At 39.0% G+C, this 20,169-nt stretch overlaps 2 protein-coding genes across 2 annotated transcripts; both read left to right on the top strand.

The window, feature by feature from the left end:
• Nucleotides 1-5,799: 5,799 nt before the first annotated feature.
• Nucleotides 5,800-8,620, top strand: hmx1 (H6 family homeobox 1). The gene is made up of 2 exons (XM_044114857.1): nt 5,800-6,103; nt 8,019-8,620. Exons 1-2 carry the CDS (start codon nt 5,839-5,841, stop codon nt 8,612-8,614), a joined length of 861 nt encoding a protein of 286 aa, XP_043970792.1. The 5' UTR covers nt 5,800-5,838; the 3' UTR covers nt 8,615-8,620.
• Nucleotides 8,621-9,824: 1,204 nt separating this feature from the next.
• hmx4 (H6 family homeobox 4) lies at nt 9,825-11,195 on the top strand. The gene is made up of 2 exons (XM_044114858.1): nt 9,825-10,096; nt 10,213-11,195. The coding sequence occupies exons 1-2, from the start codon at nt 9,931-9,933 to the stop codon at nt 10,812-10,814; spliced, it is 768 nt and encodes a 255-aa protein (XP_043970793.1). The 5' UTR covers nt 9,825-9,930; the 3' UTR covers nt 10,815-11,195.
• The last annotated feature ends 8,974 nt before the right edge of the window (nt 11,196-20,169 follow it).

The raw sequence follows: 20,169 nt of genomic DNA, 5'->3' as shown, positions 1-20,169 counted from the left end.
AAAAAAACAACAATCAATCAATCAATCAATCAATCAATCAATCAATCAATCAATCAATCAATCAATCAATCAATCAATAAATAAATAAATAAATAAATAAATAAATAAATAAATAAATAAATAAATAAAGATCCGATTGCAAACTGCAGAAGAGAAAAACGTTAGAGTGACAAAGATACAGTAAATACAACATTTTGATTTGACTTCAGCTCCAACATGTCAGTTCCCACCTGAATAAATCCTAGGAAATGTCTAACAAACGCGCTCCTCTTTAGAAATTTACACGAACGCCTTTTTAAATATTAAAGATAGCTCTCATGAGGAAGCTTTGGTGCATTTTACAATAAAATAAGCAAACAAAAAAATACTCTACAATAGAAGATGACCTCCCTTGTGGATGGATGTGTAAAAGTGTAATACACACTTTTAACCAGTAGAGGGCCCCGTTTAATCTAAAGGTACAAGCCCTGTGATTCCTTTGTATGATTCATAACTCCTAAAAATCTAAAAGACGCATTATCATTATTCAATAAAGTGGTATTTGTTTATATGCCACAATTTTTAGTGCAAATGTTCAGAGATTAAATTTCCGCAATGTTTCTTTCTTTTCACATAATCACATGTGCTTTGTGCATCAGCTCAGATGTCGAGTGAGGTCTCAGTATTCACTGACTTACTTTGTCATTCTGCAGCAAAAACTGCTTAATGTCTCACAGGAGACCATCTGTTTCTGCTTGCCTGTCTCAACGTAGAAACGAACTGGGTCAGTCTCTCTGCATTTTTCATATGCTGGGACAGTAGTGAGCTCCAGAGCCATGAGAGGAAAAATCCTTCAGAATTAACAGCTGCTTTTAACATAGTGACTGCAGGGAAATTAATTTGAGGAATATAGGCATGTTATGGTGAGGATGTAAATAACAATCAAAAATAGCATATTCTAAAATATGAGGACCTTCAACCCAGTGTTAAGCACAGTGGAGGACTTTGATGATGTGGGCTTGTTCCTCTTCCACTAATCTTGCATGTGCTGCATGCTTGCAGGGTGGTCCAGTCAGTCAACTTTAAATGGATTGACACTCAACAGCACAACAGTGTTTCAATACAACAGTGTACTCTGGAGGGGTGTTCTGATGTAAACTATAGCTAAAGTTTGTCAGCAAGTATTGTAACTTGTAATTATGGAAGATCAATGGCAAGATTCCCGTTTATGATTTTTCTGTAGTTTGTTGATAGATCATGTCATTGTGATTTAGGAAGGAAAAGACGTCACTGTAGAGAACAAAGAAAAAAACAAAAGTAGAAATGGGAACATAAGACAATCTCCTTAAGGAAAACTGTACATGCAGCAGTTTGGGATTCCGATGCAGTCTTCCTACATCTCCTGACATTCCTAGCTGTCGGGTCACAAATTCTCACACACGTCACAAGAAATATCCTCTCTATCGATGAAACATGGAAAGAATCTTTTAAGAGTCTTATTCAGCCTCTGTTGGCATCACATGCTGTATCCGTTGCTGCCAGAAGGGTCATCCGTGCATTTGTCTGGTCATATACTTTTCCATCATATCACGGAAAAACTTCTCAACAGTCTGAAGGAATGAAGAGTAGGTTGAGAGAAATTCCATCAGCATCTTGTTGTGGGTCCCAAACCATACCCTGATGATGTCTCCTAACTCCTCAACCACAGCCTATCTCCTCCTCCTCATCTTTTTCTCTCTGGCTGTTGACGCTGTCCAATGTCTTGTTCTTCCATTGTCAGAAACCCAACAGCGTCCCCTATAATACATTATATACATGACATAAGCAATTATAAATGTAGGGGAAAGCAGAGAATCGTATAATCCCTTACATGGATATACAAAAGGATTTGAAAATTGTTCAAAGAATTGTGAAACTGCTTTTTTGATGTGCATAAGTTACATAAAGAGTTGAAGATCAAAGAAGCAGTTTTGAGAATTTCAATTCTGACCCGAGAGACAATTTTGACCAAAGTGACTAAGAAAAACTGTAAAAAAAAAAAAAAAAAAAAGATACAATTTCTCAGTAATGTTGTGTTACTATGTTACACACCATCAATTCATTTTTCTGAATCTCTTAATGTAGCTTCATTGCCACCCTATGAACGACTTTTTCTTTCTCTCCAGCAAACCGGGAGACAAACTGCTCTTGCACGTTGGTGCTTGAGGCCTCACAGCACAGAGGAGAGGGAAGTATCACACTCACCAGCGCCAAGTGGAGAAACATGCTCAATTTGATGCAGCTGTCTCCTGGAGCAAACGTTGATGATCTGATTTATTTTTGTGTGGTTGTGTTTCTGTTGCATTTGTGGAGCAGAGAAAGAGGCAAGGGGGAGAGGGTGGAAGGGGGTGATGAGGGTCATGTATGGCATCAGAGCAGGCCAGCAGGCTTTGTTATGAAGCAAAGGGCACGCCAGGCTGGATGAGGATCAGAGCCGGATGAGAGAGAGGAGAGAAGACTGAGACGGAAAAGTGAGAGGGGGGCCTGAGGGAGGTTTGGACTGTTGGTCTCTGAAGCAGCCGGTGTGCAACATCGTTCAGACGGTGTGATGTACACATAGAAACCTGATCTAATGTAGGGCTTAAACAGCCTGACATCATTTTCTTTCAAAAGCAGAGAGGAACACACTAATAAAATGACCACGACCAATGCCGTTTTTCCCCACATATGGCTCTCAAAATCGACTGTGGAGTTTGTGTCAAATCTTAAGGAACAAACAGTAGCAAAGGAAGAAAAAATTAGAATTTCAATTTTAAGACAAAAACCATTGTAATCAAAATGTTGGCATTGTTTTCCAAATGACCAATTTGGAAACTACTATCCTGTCACTTTAATTAATTCATTAAAATAAAACATCTTATGCTACATTGTAATCAAAATGTTGGCATTGTTTTCCAAATGACCAATTTTGGAAAGCCTGTTTCTACTATCCTGTCACTTTTGTTTCATCAGGAGTTCAATTTTGACACTATAGTTATCTATCTATCCATCCATCCATCTATCTATCTATCTATCTATCTATCTATCTATCTATCTATCTATCTATCTATCTATCTATCTATCTATCTATCTATCTATCTATCTATCTATCTATCTATCTATCTATCTATCTATCTATCTATCTATCTATCTATCTATCTATCTATCTATCTATCTATCTATCTATCTATCTATCTATCTATCTATCTATCTATCTATCTATCTATCTATCTATCTATCTATCTATCTATCTATCTATCTATCTATCTATCTATCTATCTATCTATCTATCTATCTATCTATCTATCTATCTATCTATCTATCTATCTATCTATCTATCTATCTATCTATCTATCTATCTATCTATCTATCGGAAAAATACTGAATCTGCTGACGACAGCTAAAGAAAAGTCAAATCTTCACAGATCGTTTAAGATAGATTGTTAGTGAAGGAAGTTAAACAGGTCTCCCTTTGGGAGGACACAATGAAAACCCAAATAAGCCAGCGCGTTTTCAAGTGCCTATCTTGCGGTGAGCATTACAAGACAGGTGCATAGACTGAGCTCTGTAAAACACGGCTCATATTCCTCTTGACTGTGCTGAGTGTTATGTTGAGGAGCAGCATTACCACTGATCCTCTGTCAAAGGGTAAGTCTGCCTTGAGGGAGGGAGAGGCAGAGACGCACACACAGAGTTTGGAGTTAAAAGGTCAGCATCGCTGACTCCGTTGAGGGAAATAAAAGCTCAAATGTCTTGCCATTTAGACGAAAAGGGTAAAGACGCCCGTCAGCACTCATTTACATGTTTCAGATCACCTAGTAGTGATATACTTATCTATATTATTGGATTCTACTTATTTGAAGACCCGTACTCTAATCACAGGCAGCAAAAGATTGTGAGGCACTGAGCAGGATGTGATTTGAGGCCCCACTTCCAAGTAAGCTCATTCCCTGTACTTAGCTAAAAACACACAAAAAAGACTTTTACATTATTCACTTCACATTGTGAATCAAATTATGAAGTCAAGATCATTTCTCTCCAGTTGTTTTGTTAGAAGTGCAGCATTTCAAGAGAAATGAATTTGTTGAGCCACTTAAATTGGGAAGGCACATGAAATTAGACTCTAATTACAACACAAGCAGTGAAAACAAATAAATTATGAATTAAAATAAATTATTACTGTCAATAACTTTTAAACTACAATTTTTTTACAATCACATTAGTCACCTTTAATAGGTTCTGAAGCAATAACTTTCAAATTGTTTTAAAAGTAGTGGCTCCTTCTTTGGAAACAGAAATACAATTTTGAGATTTCTACATCTGAATTCTGTGTGAAAAGTTGAGAAGAATTTGGGGGCCCCTTAGTTTGCTTATGCCTTAGGCTGTTCATGAATGGTGTTCTAGGAGAGACCCGCCTTCCGATGTAACACACAAAACCAACAACCTCCGCAACTTTTCATCAACATTGAGGAATTTTGTTCTGTTTGATGTTGGTGGGTATAGACAAACAAAGTGGCTATTTTATTTTTCAGAATTGTCGTGGACATGCTAAAAAAAATCAAGGCAGCATGGTAAAACTACTTTATTTAATCCTTAAATGTTCTCAAAATGAATATCAGCCAGAAGTAAAATTGATTTGGACAAAAGCATTGATGCATATTTGATGCTGTGTATCAAACAAGAGATACATTTACTATGGCTTTTATTGAGAAAAATAAATTTTACTTATTGAATAACTGCAGTTGTTGTATCAACCTTCCTCTCCACTCAGGTCTGCATCCCTAGAACCAAGCAACATTCAGCTTCTATGCACCACAAATCTGGAATAAACTTGTAGAAACCTGCAAAACAGCTGAAACATTAAGTTCCTATAAATACAAACTAAAACCCCACATGTTTAGAGTTGTTTTTGAAGCATAATAAATGGAAAATCGTCCATCATATTCCATCTGTGTTGATGATTCCAGACTGTGCTGTCGATTCTAATGATGGTACTTGACAAAAATAGCATATAAATATATATATGCATATATATATATATATATATATATATATATATATATATATATATATATATATATATATGTGTGTGGGTGTGTGTGTGTGTGTGTATGTTTTTAGGTCCAATGTACTGTACAAATTAACTTGATTGATTGACTGATTGATTATCTCAGCATCTTTAAAAGATAAAAGTTTAGTTCAGTAACACTCATCAAAACTGACAAGAATTTGGTCCAGGTTGGCCAACTCCAAGGTGCAGTTAGTCATGTGCAAAAATGTCCAACCACTTCAAACAAGCTTTCTTAGAACTGGACAACCTGTATTTTCTTTAAATATTAAAAGAGAGCGATAAACAGAGTAATTTTATTTTTACTGAAAGGACAACATAGATTCATATGCTTATGCTCGCCGTCCAGATATTCCCTTTGATTTGCACTTTAACTGACCCATATCAAGAAAGTGAGGCAATTCGGACAGAGAGATTCCTCTGGTCTGCATGGCCTCGAGGGACTGCCCTGCACGTGAACACAAACACACACACACTAACGCACGAGACACTGTCATTCTCTCCTTAGAAAGCGTCATTCGCCGCCGCGCTCGTCCAATCGCTGGATGACTCCTCGGCTCATTAATCTCAGAACTAGATTTATCTCCGTGTGATGCCGTTTCCATCTCTGTCTGCCCCTCGTCCCGCCCGCACCGAGGAGGAGATCCACGTCTCGGCCGCGCTGCGAAGGCAGCGACGTCTGAAATGAACGCTTGGACTTTAGATAACGCTCGATTGAAAGAGGATCCGCTCGCTGGCGATTTGAGCAACAGCTCCGTGACATCAAAGGAAGGATGCAAGACAGGCCGGCGGACAACGGGGCTCCCGCTCCACCGAGAGGCTCGTCGTTTTTTATAGAGAATCTGCTGAGCAAGGGGTGGGAGAAACGGGGCTCGGTATCGGCCGAAGCCGAGGAGAAAACCGCACACGACACCGACAAGAGCCCCTCGGCTTTGGACTGCTGTAGCGGCACGTCCCGCTGCTCGTACAGAGACTTTTCGATGCAGTGCACCCGTGATGGGACTGTGGTGAACATGGGGGCTTTTGAAACACCACACAGTGAGTAGAGATAAAGATGACAATGATATTTCAATGAACAAAGCTTTGGTTATTTTTTGGTCCACTCCGTAAAAGGGGAAACCAAAGCGTCCCAAGCTTTTGAACACTGCAATGTACATATTTCTTCATTAAATGTACACGTCTAATCTGTTTGGTTAGTACTCGATATTATATTTTACATTAGAATTTTACCTTTGTTTAATTTCTCTTTGCTTAACTGTGCGCAAAAGGCCAGTAATTAAATATCGAAAAAGCGATAATTCGTGTCTGGCGTTAAACCTTTGCGGACCATGGTTTTTTTTTGTTTTGTTTTTTCTCACCGGCTTTGACTTTGACTGACTTTAAAAGCAAGAATGCATAAGATTGCCAAAGTGCTGCACGTTTCGTTTCCAAGCGGAATGCCTGTTCAAACACTCTGTACACTGTTCATTGTAAAACTCATAAAAATATCAGAGGGTTACATGCATGGGTCAGGCACGACAATGTGACGATTTTACGCACATTTAGTGACATTTGTGCCACTGTCACCATCACATCAAGACTGAGCGCCCCTCCCTCTGATGGGTCACTTAATGGCTTTGACATAATCACAAGCTGCTGGTATAATTGTCAAACTGGTTGCTCACACATATTTAAATGAAAATCGGATTTTTTTTTGTTCTGAATACTATAAGACTCATATTTACCTTGAGGTGGAAACAACAACCTACAAGTTCACAATCTAGCCAAAATAACCAAAAGTATTTATGCGCATCTCTGACCAAGCTGCTGGTTTGTGTACTTTTGTTTTGGCCGTTTGCAATTACATGAAAAGTGAAAGAATTTTCCTATCCATATGCCCGAGAAGATGTGAAGATAAGACTTGACTTGCTGGTATTTACGCTGCTTCTAAATTTTCTAGTTGTGGTTCATTCTTCGTGTTCAAAATGGAAGAGTTTATCAAAGATGTTTTGGAGCACAAATGTGACAGTAACCCCCGCCAGGGGGACCTTGCGAAGTCTGTCTGGTTTGACACGTGACGATGTAAAGCATCATCAGCTCTACTCAGCTTATTGCCAGGAAATTAATTTTTATTACCCCTATAATAATGTCTACCAGCAGGAGGCTGATGAGGAACCCATGTTTCAGATTTCATCATAGTAAACTAGTAATTACGACAATCAAAGGGGTATGGGTGCAAGTTGTCAAATATTTACCTGGGCAGCAGGTAAATATTCTGATCCCCTAAATGTTTTTTTGTTTTTGTTTTGTTGTTGTTGTTTTTAAAGAATATATGTTGACAGACATGATATTTTCTAAATTTCAAAATAAGCACACAACAATATCAGTATGTTGTATTTCAAGTCCAATATTTTGTTAGAATAACCTGTGCAGTTATTTAGAAATGATTATGTCAGCAATATCATTAATGTATGTCAGCAGTAACAACACAACACTTTAAGAACATATTAACTTGGTGTATTGTGATGGTGTTATTGTTGAGTCATCTGGCAATGTCTTTTTTTTAAATAAATGAAAAATAAATGCTGCAAATAGGATTGTAAAACGCTTTAAATTATGTGTGCACAGTCATCAGTTAATTGTAATTCGCATGTGTAAAATTATTTTGATGCCAAGGATCCTACAAGGTCTTATCCCCAATGATCCATGGCCCTACTGTAGCACGTTTTTAGAAAACAAGTGATTTAAATTACGCAGTTGGTCTGTCCCGGGGTATAAAATGAAGCAGGGATGTGTAGATATGACATCACATAGGCACAAAATTAAATGTTATTATTTTTGCTTCTGAAGAAGTTCCATAGAAGAAGCTACATTAGAAAAAAACAACAGAACTCGTAAGAAAGCTGAATATTTGGAATATAGGCTGCTCTGATTTTCTGTCCTCAAGAGGAATGTTGTTCTGTCTCATTTCAAGGCCCGACATCAGGTGACCCCAGCTGCACACTATCGACCAGCGACAGAAACTCCCCCGCCGTTTCCGAACCGATAACTGAGAGCAGCGACGAAATCGACCAAAAGACGGCCGACGGCAGCCTCACGGACGAGAACGAGGAGGCGTCACGCGGGTTGGACGCACGGCGCGAGCGGGACTCAGCGTCCGGGTTGTGCTCCGGTCGGAAGAAGAAGACCCGCACCGTGTTTAGCCGCAGCCAGGTGTTCCAGCTGGAATCCATGTTTGACCTGAAGCGGTACCTGAGTAGCTCTGAGAGAGCGAGTCTGGCCGCGTCCCTGCACCTGACGGAGACTCAGGTGAAAATCTGGTTTCAGAACCGGAGGAACAAGTGGAAAAGGCAGCTGGCGGCAGATCTGGAGGCCACGCAAATCCCGAACTCAACTCAGCGGGTTTTCAGAGTGCCGATTTTGTATCACGAGAGGCAAACTTCCACTGGAGTTTTTGGTTTCAGCTTGAACGGACTTCCAGTTTCCCCCTCCTGGTCCATCAACCGTCCTCTGTCGCCGTTTGCCCACTCCGTGAATATGTTAAGCTCGCAGATGACCGGCTTGGTGTAGAAACTCAACCTGACTGAGAAAAAAAACAAACAAAAAAAAACTTCAAATATTCACCCAGTCAATATAATTGTACAATAACCCAGCATGCTGCAGAGGAAATGCGGTCTGCACCCAAAGATACGAAATAAAGACTTCATCATTTAACATCGAGATATTCTGTTTCTGTACCTGAGGTTGTGGAGTAGCCTATGCTACAAATAAATAAGCACGGCCAGACTGAGGGTAGCGGGTTGTATGTAATGTTTAAATACACGTATTTTTGAAAAGTTTTATAGACTATTTAAAGTCACAGATTTTTTTCCAACTTTGTCACTTTTTCACTTAATTAGAAAAATAAATAAAAAATCATGCACTATATGTACGTCTTTGTTTTTATTGTGCTCCGATCCTTACCTAAATTGTGTTTGAATATTTCCAATTTTCTTCAAGCCAACTCATCAAGCATGTAGGGTTTTATTTTGGAATTTTTTTTTAAATTAAGGCAATTAATCTTAAACTTCTTGGAGTTTCCCCTTCAGTGGTGCTCTTTGTATATTTTATACACAGCGCACTAAAAACCATAAACTACAACTTTCTTCCTTTTTCTTTCCTATCATATCTCTCTCACACACAGACACACACACATATATATATACGCATACCCACGCCCACATATGTGTGTGTGTGTGTGTGTGGGGGGGGTGTATGTGAGAGAGAAAGAGAGATAGATTACCTACATTTATTCCGCAATGCCTATAACTGACTATTAAAGAACATCGTAAAGACATATGGTGCTTTGAATGACATTTCAGAGTTCAATTAGTATCAAGTATAAGCTGTGCAGTAGAATAGTTATATCTGAGAAGTCCGGTAATTAAATGTGCAGGACGGTGCTTGTTTTACAATGTTGACATTTGAAAATTAAAATACATGATGGAATGCAGTTGGTGTTAAATTAGAAGTATTAAAATCACATTATGTTATCCTCTCCAGGGGCCCTGTAATGACTCCATGAGACACCGCTCCTATGATGAGAACAGTATGAGCTGTTTTTATTGAAAAAGAACAGCACGACAGCCCCCGGCTCTTCCATCTGATTCTGTTCTCTGACTGCCATTGGCCCATTCTGACAGCGTCTCTGAGCCAATCAGCGACGACCAAGCGCTCCGTCTGGTGCGAGTAGTAACAGCGCGAGCAGATCTGAGCTGTGTCTGCTCAGTGGCTGCTGCTATGGTGCGAGGACCGTCCCACCGCCAGCAGAGAGAATAACACCCCGGTTCAGAGTTCAGGGAGAAAGTCTGAGGTGGAGGAAAAATTAAAGTATCATATAGGAGAATATGAACAAAGCAGAAGCACCATGTCGACCCATCGCATCTCTGAAATTCACCATTGACAACATCCTGAACCTGAAGACGAGCTGTGACAGCTGTCATTCCTCCGGGCAGCAGGATGAAGCGGTCCCAGAGCCGAAGCCAGACCCGGGCAGCAAGCTGACCCAAAGCGGTAAGAAGTTTGGAGAATTTACCTTATTTCTCATAAAAAAATTTTCAAGCCGACATGTGGAGAAACTATAGTTTCTATAGAAAGGCCTACTTAAGTGAGTTTTACTGAATTTGCAGGGCTTATGAGCACCGGCAGTGGAAAGGTAGACTCGGTCATCATCAGCTGCGTGAACCAGGGGAAGGCGGCCGACACGCGCTTCGAGAGCGGGGACAGCAGCTGCGACGACAGCGGCTCCATCTCCACTACCGTCACGGCAGCAGCGCTGGTGGCTCCCATGGACCCCCACAGAGGAGGGAGCCCCAACAAAAAGAGCAAAATAGTGACCAAAAAGAAGACGCGCACAATTTTTTCCAAGAGACAGATTTTCCAGTTGGAGTCTACCTTCGACATGAAACGCTACCTGAGCAGCGCCGAGCGCGCGTGCCTGGCCAGCTCTCTACAGCTGACGGAGACGCAGGTGAAAATATGGTTTCAGAACCGCAGGAATAAACTGAAGCGCCAGATCTCCACCGAGATCGACGGACCGGCAAGCGATTTCCCCGAGGCTGGGAAACCGGCGTCGGTGGGGAATCTACCGGCCTTGTATAAAGAGAGCAATCTGCTGGGTAGATGTCTGCTGCCCATGCCCCTTCCGGTGATGTACCCGGGGAGTAGCACGCCTTACCTCTGCTTCTCTAACGCCAGCAAATACTTCAGCCTGTACGACGGGGACGTATGACGACATTTTAATGGCTTCCTGTGCGAAAAGGACTCTTTTTGGGCGCCCTGTTGCCAAGTTTTTGGAGCGTTTGAGACATGTAGCGGCCATAACTTTTTATTCTAATTGTCATTTTAATGAAGACTGTAACTTTAATGGGAAATAATTAGTTTCCTATTACATACGAATAGGCATATACAGCATTATTTATTTCCAGTTGAAGAAAAGGCCTTTACACGAACGGGTCACATAAGTGATCGCAAAGAAGAAGGCCTAAAACAGTATCAGTTACATGTTATTGTTTCCCGCATACTACTATTTCTTTTTTATTTTATCAACTGCAGCCTAAGCCACCAAAGAAATTATTACTATAGCCTATCTGCATGCGTTTCCTGTCATGATTTTTTTAATACTAAAGTTATGTATTTAAATGAATGTAGTTAACAATTTATTTAGCTTTACGCATGTGTTTTATTTTTTTCTAAAAATCCGTTCTTACTTTATTCCACTTTGCCAAGAGGCTCATTACACATTTTACTGTTATTAAACAGCTGAAAAATAAGCTTTACAGAATTAATTCAATTTTTTTATATGCAAATATACTGACTGTTCCATATGAAGATGAGAAATTTAAAAAAACAATGCTGTTTTCATTACATTTTGCAGTTTTTCCACAATAATTCAAGGTGGAAAGTACAAATAAGCAAACTGAACCTGAGTTGCAAAATTGTACACAAGTAAAATCTTTAACATATAATTTTATAAATTGACCTGAGGTTGAATCACAATTCAAAACCCCACGCTGCTTCACCTGTTTTAGTGTGACAAGTCAAAAACGTATCAGAAGTACTTCTGAAAGTAGCCAAAAACTATTATGAAAAGTATAAATATTTGTAAATTGTAAGTGATCAATGAGTCTCACTATGCACTCATATGCTTCTGGTAAATTTAAAGTAAACTCGGTAAGTTTAGAAGGTAGTCACATGGAGACACGAGGTCTGGAACTCAGGCCTGTCTACATTTCTGAGGGGCGTGCAACTGCATTACATCTGCATGTATTAATTATGCAACGTGCAGTATGTCAGAAGAGGGGCATGACGATCGTAATTCTTTACCTTGCTTAGACAGTAAATACGGGAAGTTGCTGATCCGTGCAGCGAATGGATGTTAAATGCAGACAAAAGGGTGAGGCTTATCTCGTTTTGTTTTGAGGAAGTGCATCTAATTCCAGTCTCGGCAGCGAGTCAGCTTTTATGAAACATACTTAGACCATTATGTTCACATGATCAGTACAGGTTAAAGGGCTCACAGAGGAAAACCGCACTCTCCTGCAAATATTATTCAGACAAATAAAATCCAATTATTTATAAAGACCTATTCCAGCACAAGTAAAACATTTAAGATTATAGTATAATAAAATCTATAACGTATCTATTGCACGTTGTAATAAACATAACGTGCAAAAGGTGAGGCAGATAAAAATACATTTAAGATAAAAGGATAGATGGGTTAAAAGCAACAAAAAGTGAAGTATAAGTAGTTGGAAAAATACACAATACACATTTTTCTTTGTATTATTATCGCTATTATTATTGTTAATGTTATATAATTTACATTTGTTTAAAATAGTCTGACAACCCATTTTTTTTCTGTGTGTACTCAAACTAATTTTTCAAATTAGATAATGCTAGTCTATTAATAATAATAATAATAATAATAATAATAATAATAATAACAACAATAATAATAATGGATAGGGATAATGTGTTTTTGCTATGAAGAGAGAAATCTAATTAGATTTTTATACATGTATCTGAATCTTGAAGAGTAGTTCAGTTTTAGTTTTCAAAAGGTTCAAAAAGTCTGAATCCATCAGTATTAAACTTTGAACTTACCATTATACATTAATTACATACTTAACCTTTAGTAGCAATGTTATTTAAAATGAGCAGGGTTTTTTCTTTTTTTTTTTTTTTGATCTTTCACATTAATTTATTTTGTATTGGATTCAAAGATGGAGTGCAGGCACGTGTGTTTACCAAATTAGGAGGCCTGTCTCATGTTTTCAAGCCTCAGCATTCATCTACACCCACAATGCTCTGCGTCTAGTTAGACATTTTGCCACAGTGGCAACCTATAAGTTGTGGCATGATGGCATATTGTCAACAATTACTTTACACTTATTGGAGAAGATAACACCATCTTGAAACCATCGGTTTTTAATGCGTGACTAACAGAGAGGGAGGCAAATGATTTAAGACAAAATATGATTTATTTAACTTTGCACATTAACTCGGAGCACTGCTACTTGTAAGAAACACTAATTGCTTCTACTACTCAGCTCTTTTCATTTTGTCACTCCACCGTCCCTCTTCCACTCTCACTGTGCTTCCCTCTTGCCTACCGCCTTGCCATAGCTCATTATCGTAATCTGTGCACTGAAGCACAACTGTGTTGATTATGTCTGAATGAACGGGGGCCGAGGAGGGAGAGCGTGCTATGAGGGAGGGAGTGGGAAGAAAGGGAGCGAGCCGCTTGATGAGTGCGTGTTTGTATTGGAAAAACTATGGTCCAGTTTGTATTGCTGCATGGGTCTGTGCTTCACTGTAGCCAGGGGTCCCCGTCGTTTCCTGAGAAGAAAAGGAGGCGGCGAGCAGCTCCAAGTGTATCGTAGTGTAAACCCTGCCTGGGGGACCTTTTCTGCATGACATGCTGGGGGCCCCTTGGTGGGCTCACCCATTTCTTTAACCTCTCTTGACCTCTCAGTGTCATCTGACAGAGGTCATCGCCCAAGACGACGGGACAGATCGTCAGCATGCAAGAGTCAAAGCAGAAAGAAGGCCTACTTTAATGAAGACCTACACTTACAATTGTTTAGTAAAGTAAAAAAACAAACAAAAACATTTTAAGACGCTGTTGTGCCAGCTGACCCGTTCTCTGCTTGGATTCCCCCGGGTGTCCCAAAGCCCTGCAGGGATATCCGAGACCAAAACTACCTGATGCAGCATATTGTTCGGTAAACAACAAGGCTATTAGTTAGAGGTGGAAACTTGAAATGCAACGCCCGTGTATGTGTTATACATTATGGGCTGCTAGATGGCCCATTGATCTGCCTATTTAGGATTCCCCCCTCCACCTCCTTTACCACCAATGCAAATTGGTGGAGGAAATTGAAAGATGCCAGTGGGGAGGAAATCCGATAATAGAAAGTGATTCAGAGCCAGATAAAAGTGCAAGGACGAGAGAAGGTGAGGCCAGACTGGAACATGTCCAAAAGTTAATTGCAAGGGAATCTGTATGAGAGTAAAAGTGCACAACTTTTAATCAATTAATTTTATAGGGCATAAACTACATCAAACACAACAGCAATGTGTTTTGCAGACACATTGCTATTATTCAGTGGGGATTTTTTATAATTACGTTTTTCATAATTTATTTGAAACATTGGATTCCCAAACTGTTTATAAGTACTCAAGTGCAAGTAGACTTAGTTACCATTTGCGCAACATTCTTTCTATGTTGCCCACTAACAATAATCTCTGTTGCATTTTCTGTCTCAGTTTAGATCTAAGTAACGCACTTTAAAAGAACCAAAAAAAAAAATCCAGTGACTTCTAATTCATTAAAATTTACGATCATCTAAAGAGTTTATCTAAATGAAAAGTTAATTATTATCCGAGGCAAAATGTCTAGAACTACGTCTGTTTTCTCTCATTACCAGTTGTAAAAACCTCTCACCACTGGAAAACTTTGGCCCATGAATGCAGACTGAGTATCAATTAAAGAGCATCATCTCTAACACTCTCCCTCACGTCCTGTCCCCTCAGACACCCTCGTTAGGATAATGTGCCATTAATCTGCTGCTGAAAACACATTATTAGTCCAATCAATAGGTTAGATGGAGGGATAAAGGCAGAGGAAAGAGGATGAGGAGGACGGGAGGCAGCGGATGGATGCTCTAAGTCTGAAGGGATGCGTTTAAGCAAAGGCGGGGGTATTGACACTTATCCATAACACCCGAGAAAGAGCTCCAGTGTGTGCAGAGAGGAATAATCACTGTGGTTTCATGCTGACAGTCAATAAAGATCCATTAGGACCAGAAAGAGTTAGCAGATGATGTTGACTCTTTCTATTCCCATACTATTATACATACTTTCTTTACAACAACAAAATGCTATTTGATATTGGGTCATGTTCCCATGCTCTTGGGATTTGCAAAACAAGGGTTTTCATGTCTCCAGCAGACAAGGCCACACATCTAAAACAAGTAAATGTGGACAAGTAAAATATGTTAAACCTCTAAACAAAAAACAGACTCGTGTTAGAAAGGCAGTACAACAAGTTAAACATTTCACACAATCAAAATTGCCCCATTGGAGAAGCGGCTTTTACACAAGTTTTTAGTTTTTCCAAAAAATCCATTACGAGAAGCTCTCTACCTCACTCAATTATTATTTTTTTAAATAATCACAGGATATCTTACGCTTTGAAATGTTTTTCAACGAGAGTCAAATGGCCTTTGAATCTCCTCCACGTAAATTACAATAAAAATCTGATATTTAGATACACAGCATGAAAATACCAGTAACATTTTTGTCATTGTTTGAAATTAAATAAGTTCATTTTTACTCTAATACTACATAACGTTATTTAAAACTAAGTTAAGCTGGAGAGACATAAGTCTGGTCATAATTATGAAGCTGCAGCTGACATCTGACTTCAAATTTAAATATATTAAGAAGTCTTTGTATTTGGGACATAAGAACAACTTCCGTCGCAGTCTCTGGCTCTACTAAATTTTTTATTAAATCTCTAGAATTTAGTAAAACATGATTTAAATTCTGACAGCTTAAAAAAAAAAGAAATCATGCTCCTTCTCAGGCCAGCTAATTAGTGATTTATACATACTTCGTAAGAAAAGAGACATTTGTTGTTTCTCCCAGGGATGGAATAAAAACCCTACTTAATTCTGTTCTTGCTGTCATGATTTGAAGTTCTTGCAGCTTATTCTCCACACTTAATCTAGAAATACCTTTTTTTTTATGTTGCATCCGACAGCTTTTGTGTCATGTGTTGGAAACTAGAATTGGACATGGCTTACAAATGAAATACACAGAAATGACACTTTCTAAAACTATTGGTGCATTTCCGACAAACAAATCTGAACTTTTGAAATGTAGATTAAGTGCAGGAATTCCAGCGCCCCCTGGTTGTTTGAGGGCTGTTAGAAGAGGTTTTGTTCAGTTATGCCTCAGTTTTGCTTTGCTTTCTCCAATGACTTTCTTCACATAGTCCCTCGTATTAGTCGTAGAACCTGAAAGAGAAAGGTTTGTGGAAACCTTGGTGGGTTTGTACCATAAGATGCCGTCATCCATGTATACGCAGAGCAGAACATGTAAGTTGACCTACAAGCAGCTATGGCACCGCAACACACAGAGGCTCCCAGGAGACCATGGAGACACCGGTATGCTGCCATAAACAGCTTCTTCTGATGGTGCTGAATAAAAGGCTCCGTAAGGATTAAACACAAACATCTTCATAGGTCAGGTAAATAGACTAGAACAAAACTAGATTACAAGATATATTAGAAACTTCTTTTTTTTTGCTTCCAAATCCTGTTGCAATCTTGGTGTGTTTTATTTTTGTTAGTATTACAACAAAATTGGATCAAATATAAATTGCTTTCCTCTCTGGTAATGCACTGAGGTTATATAAACCCATCAAATCTAAAGCTATTGACTTACTTTCTTTGGTTTACTTTTGAAGGTGGTGGCAGTGGATTTTTGAGGGGGGCCTCAGTAAAGGGGACATCTTTATCAGTGCAGATTTTAATTGGAAAAACAGTTTTGAAAACCATGAATCATTGTTCTTCCGGTTCACAACTATGCATTACTACTTGATGGTTCATCCCAACAAAATACGCCGACATTTGTAGATCTAGTCACAAAATGTGAAAAAGCTCCAGAGGTACGAGTATATTCAGGAAGGTACAGTACAGAGGTTTGAATAAGGGCAATGAAACGTTGAATGTCTAGCAGGAGTATGTACACAAAATGGTGTGTTTTACTACCTTTTGCCATAGAAAACTCAATTTGATGCAGCTGACTAAGAAGGTAATATTTAGAACATCTCCAAAGTTTTTCTTAGTGAAAACTTGAGCAAAATTATTGCATTGAAAACTTTCTTTCTCATAGCGTTCTGTTTTACAGCAGACATCCAAATTCACAATTACTTTTGTGATGTCCCCGATACCTCTTCACAAAAACACACGCAACAAACACACTTCCTAGTAAAGAGTGCCTCTCTCGAGGCCTGTGCTCCCCCTGGCCGTTTCGAGGGAGGCTCTAAGTGCTCAGTAATAGCCAGCAATCAGCACAGAATGGACAGAAACCAATGTCTCGCCCTCAGGAAAGAAATATAAATAAATAAGATGAATAAATAAAAGCCTTGTGTCCTCACAACCGCATATTGCATTCAGCATGTGTTTTATAATGAATATAGATTGGAGGTTGAAATATTTATGGTGCAGGGATGGCAGGATGAAGGTGGGTTGTTGGGGGTTGTGGGCGGGTGGGGGTTAATGGTGTGAAATCTCATCCCAAGTCCAGACAAAGGCACCCCTTGAAAGATTCAATTATTATTATTATTATTATTGGTATTATCTAAAAAAAAAAAAAAAGTCAATGATACTTACAAAAGTATTAAGGATTCTTGAATATTTTCACATTTTGTCATCCTTCAACTACAAATGTTAATGTATTTTGTAATAGACCATTAATGTAGTATTCAATTATCAGGTGGAAAGAAAAAGTAGACCTGGCTTTACAAAAAATTTATAAAAAATCTGAAAAGTGTGGTGTGCATCTGTTCAGTACATTTAAGCCTTTATGCCAATTTTAGCTGCTGTACCTGTCCAATTAAAACATTGTCTAGCTACTACTTTTGTGTTCAGAAAACATTAATCATGCAAAATCTGTGGTCTGTATTGGTGTTTCTCTCTAAGCAACATTTCTTGCTTTTTCACCTTGGTAAATAATTTACAGAATGATTGTTAACCTAAGTCGGTTTCTGTCAATATTGTCAGGGCTTTCATAGTTTGAAGTGTAAATGAGATTTTCTTTTGCTTCGTCAGAGGTCTACTTGTGCTGCTGTGGTTCCCGATGAGCCACTTGAAGCACACGGATTTGGTTGCTATGGCTTTGGAAGCAGTTTCAGACCAAACATCTTTGAAAGTTATAAATTATGGCTGTAGGTTCCAGTGATCTGCACAATGGACTAAAAGGAAAGTTTTAAGTATGAAAATTTAAATGATTAATCGAGCGTTTGTGAAGGAAACATAACTAGCTCGGACTTCTTGCTATTTACTATATTGGAGTCAAGTGGAGCGTGTGAGAGGGGAAGTGTGAGAATGGTTCTCAGAGACATGCTCCTCCTGTGTTGCGAAAACAAATATAGATGGTCGGATGGGATGAGAGCTGACTGCCAGGAAGACCAGAAAACATTTAAAACCAAAAAACAGAGACCGGAAGGAACTCATTATGTCTGAGAACTGATCCAATTTGAAATATTGTCAATTCAATTCAAGCATACAGGCAGACTCAAAATCATTTACATAATAATACTTCCAATTGAATCCTAGTTAGTTACAAAATGCAATCAACTTATCAAGCTAACTATGCTAATGGATGTAATAGTTTCTCTCTAAGGAACCCCAGTATGTTGTGTGTATGTTTTAACATTCCTTCCGCCTCAATGAGCATGTGGCTACAGTGAACAGTGAGTTGCTAACTTTATAGCAATCCTTTATACGAAGCATGCAAGAGGCTTAAAGCTTCTGCACAAACGAGTCTCTGAAATGGACAACAACTCTAAGCAACTTCCTGGATTGGTTACAAAGTGGCTTAGGGACACTGGCCATCATAATCCCCGGACCTCTGTCCAGTAGAAAATTTGGAGACAGTACTGAAAAGGTTAATCTTCTGGGTTGTCCATGTCATTTATTGCTCTTGTTGCTGGCTGTAAGTCCATTTTCTTTAATAAACATCTTTTAATATGATTCAGTTTGCCTCCTGCAAGAGTTTGAGTCCAACTCAGCAACACAATTCATCCTAGACCCTGGTAAGTACGTTGAAATAAAATGCTAAATAAATAATTAGATGCTTTTGTATCTGCTCTATTAGTTATGTCTAGCAGCTAAGGCATGTTATTATTTATTGTACATTATTATTAGGGGGTGGAGACCATTATCTGGAGACCATTTGTCACATCAGTCCATAAGCTTGCTGAGATATTTTTTTGTCAAACAAAGTGGTCAATTTTTAAAATGGTTTCATTGATTTTGTGTAACTGATAATGATGACATAACATCCCACCACAGCATGTGCCAGTATTTAGACAACCTATGATGTAATTGGTTAATATCAGTTTCCTTTGTACTTGATGCAAGAACACCTGAACAGATCACCAGACTTTAGAGAGGCCAGTCTGATGAGATTTAGTACAATTTAGAGAGACAAGCCATCTAGACCCAACAACGCAGCCCACATTAACCAACCGTCTCATTCCTGATTTCAATATAATCTAAGCATCACACCTTAATGAAGTTGCACTGCATCAACAATTCCCATAACGGCAACACTCAAGCACTTTGGAAGAAAACCAAGTCCACCAAGTCCACTCGTTAATATCCAGTTATTTAAACTTACTATTGATTGTCTTACTGAATGATTGCTCTTCAAAAGAGAAAACATTGACTTTTTAACAACATATTCCATTTAACAAACTGGGGCCTCAGTAGGCTGTCGGCCAACCATATCCAACCACAGCAGCCTGGCAACTGGTCACCAGCTTGGGCACACACTGCTGAGAGAAAGCATCCTGATCTTCAACTAGCATTTGTCACAAGTCAGACAAAGTAGCTTCTCTGGTCACTCTGACACAAATAGTAGGTCAAAGCTCCTGTTTGTGTTAAACAGGACTGAGGTCATGAGTGTAGTCGGGCCAGACCACCTGATGAACCCTGCTGTGTAGGGGAGTGCACGGACATCTTGGAGGGTCAAATTTGGTCCCTACTTGTGTACATGAGGGACTGACATCTATATAATTGTATAGATTTTACACCTATATGATTATAGGTGTAAAATCTGGTCTTGATAATGCTTTGCATTAAGACTGCATCCTTAGACAGGAGAAAATAGACTTTAAAATACTTTTGTTAGTTTATAAATCACGGGTTAGCATCAACACACATTAAAGACCCGTTGTTGTTGTTGTTGTTGTTGTAGTATCAATCTTCCAGACCTCTCAGGTCTTCTGGTTCTGGTCTGTTCTGCATTCCCAGAACCAGAACCAGACCTGAATAAACTTCTATGCAATA

This window comes from Gambusia affinis, linkage group LG04 (genome assembly GCF_019740435.1).
Source record: "Gambusia affinis linkage group LG04, SWU_Gaff_1.0, whole genome shotgun sequence".
NCBI lineage: Eukaryota > Metazoa > Chordata > Actinopteri > Cyprinodontiformes > Poeciliidae > Gambusia > Gambusia affinis.
Note: the sequence above shows the minus strand (reverse complement) of the source record. Positions and strands in the feature narration are given on the sequence as shown.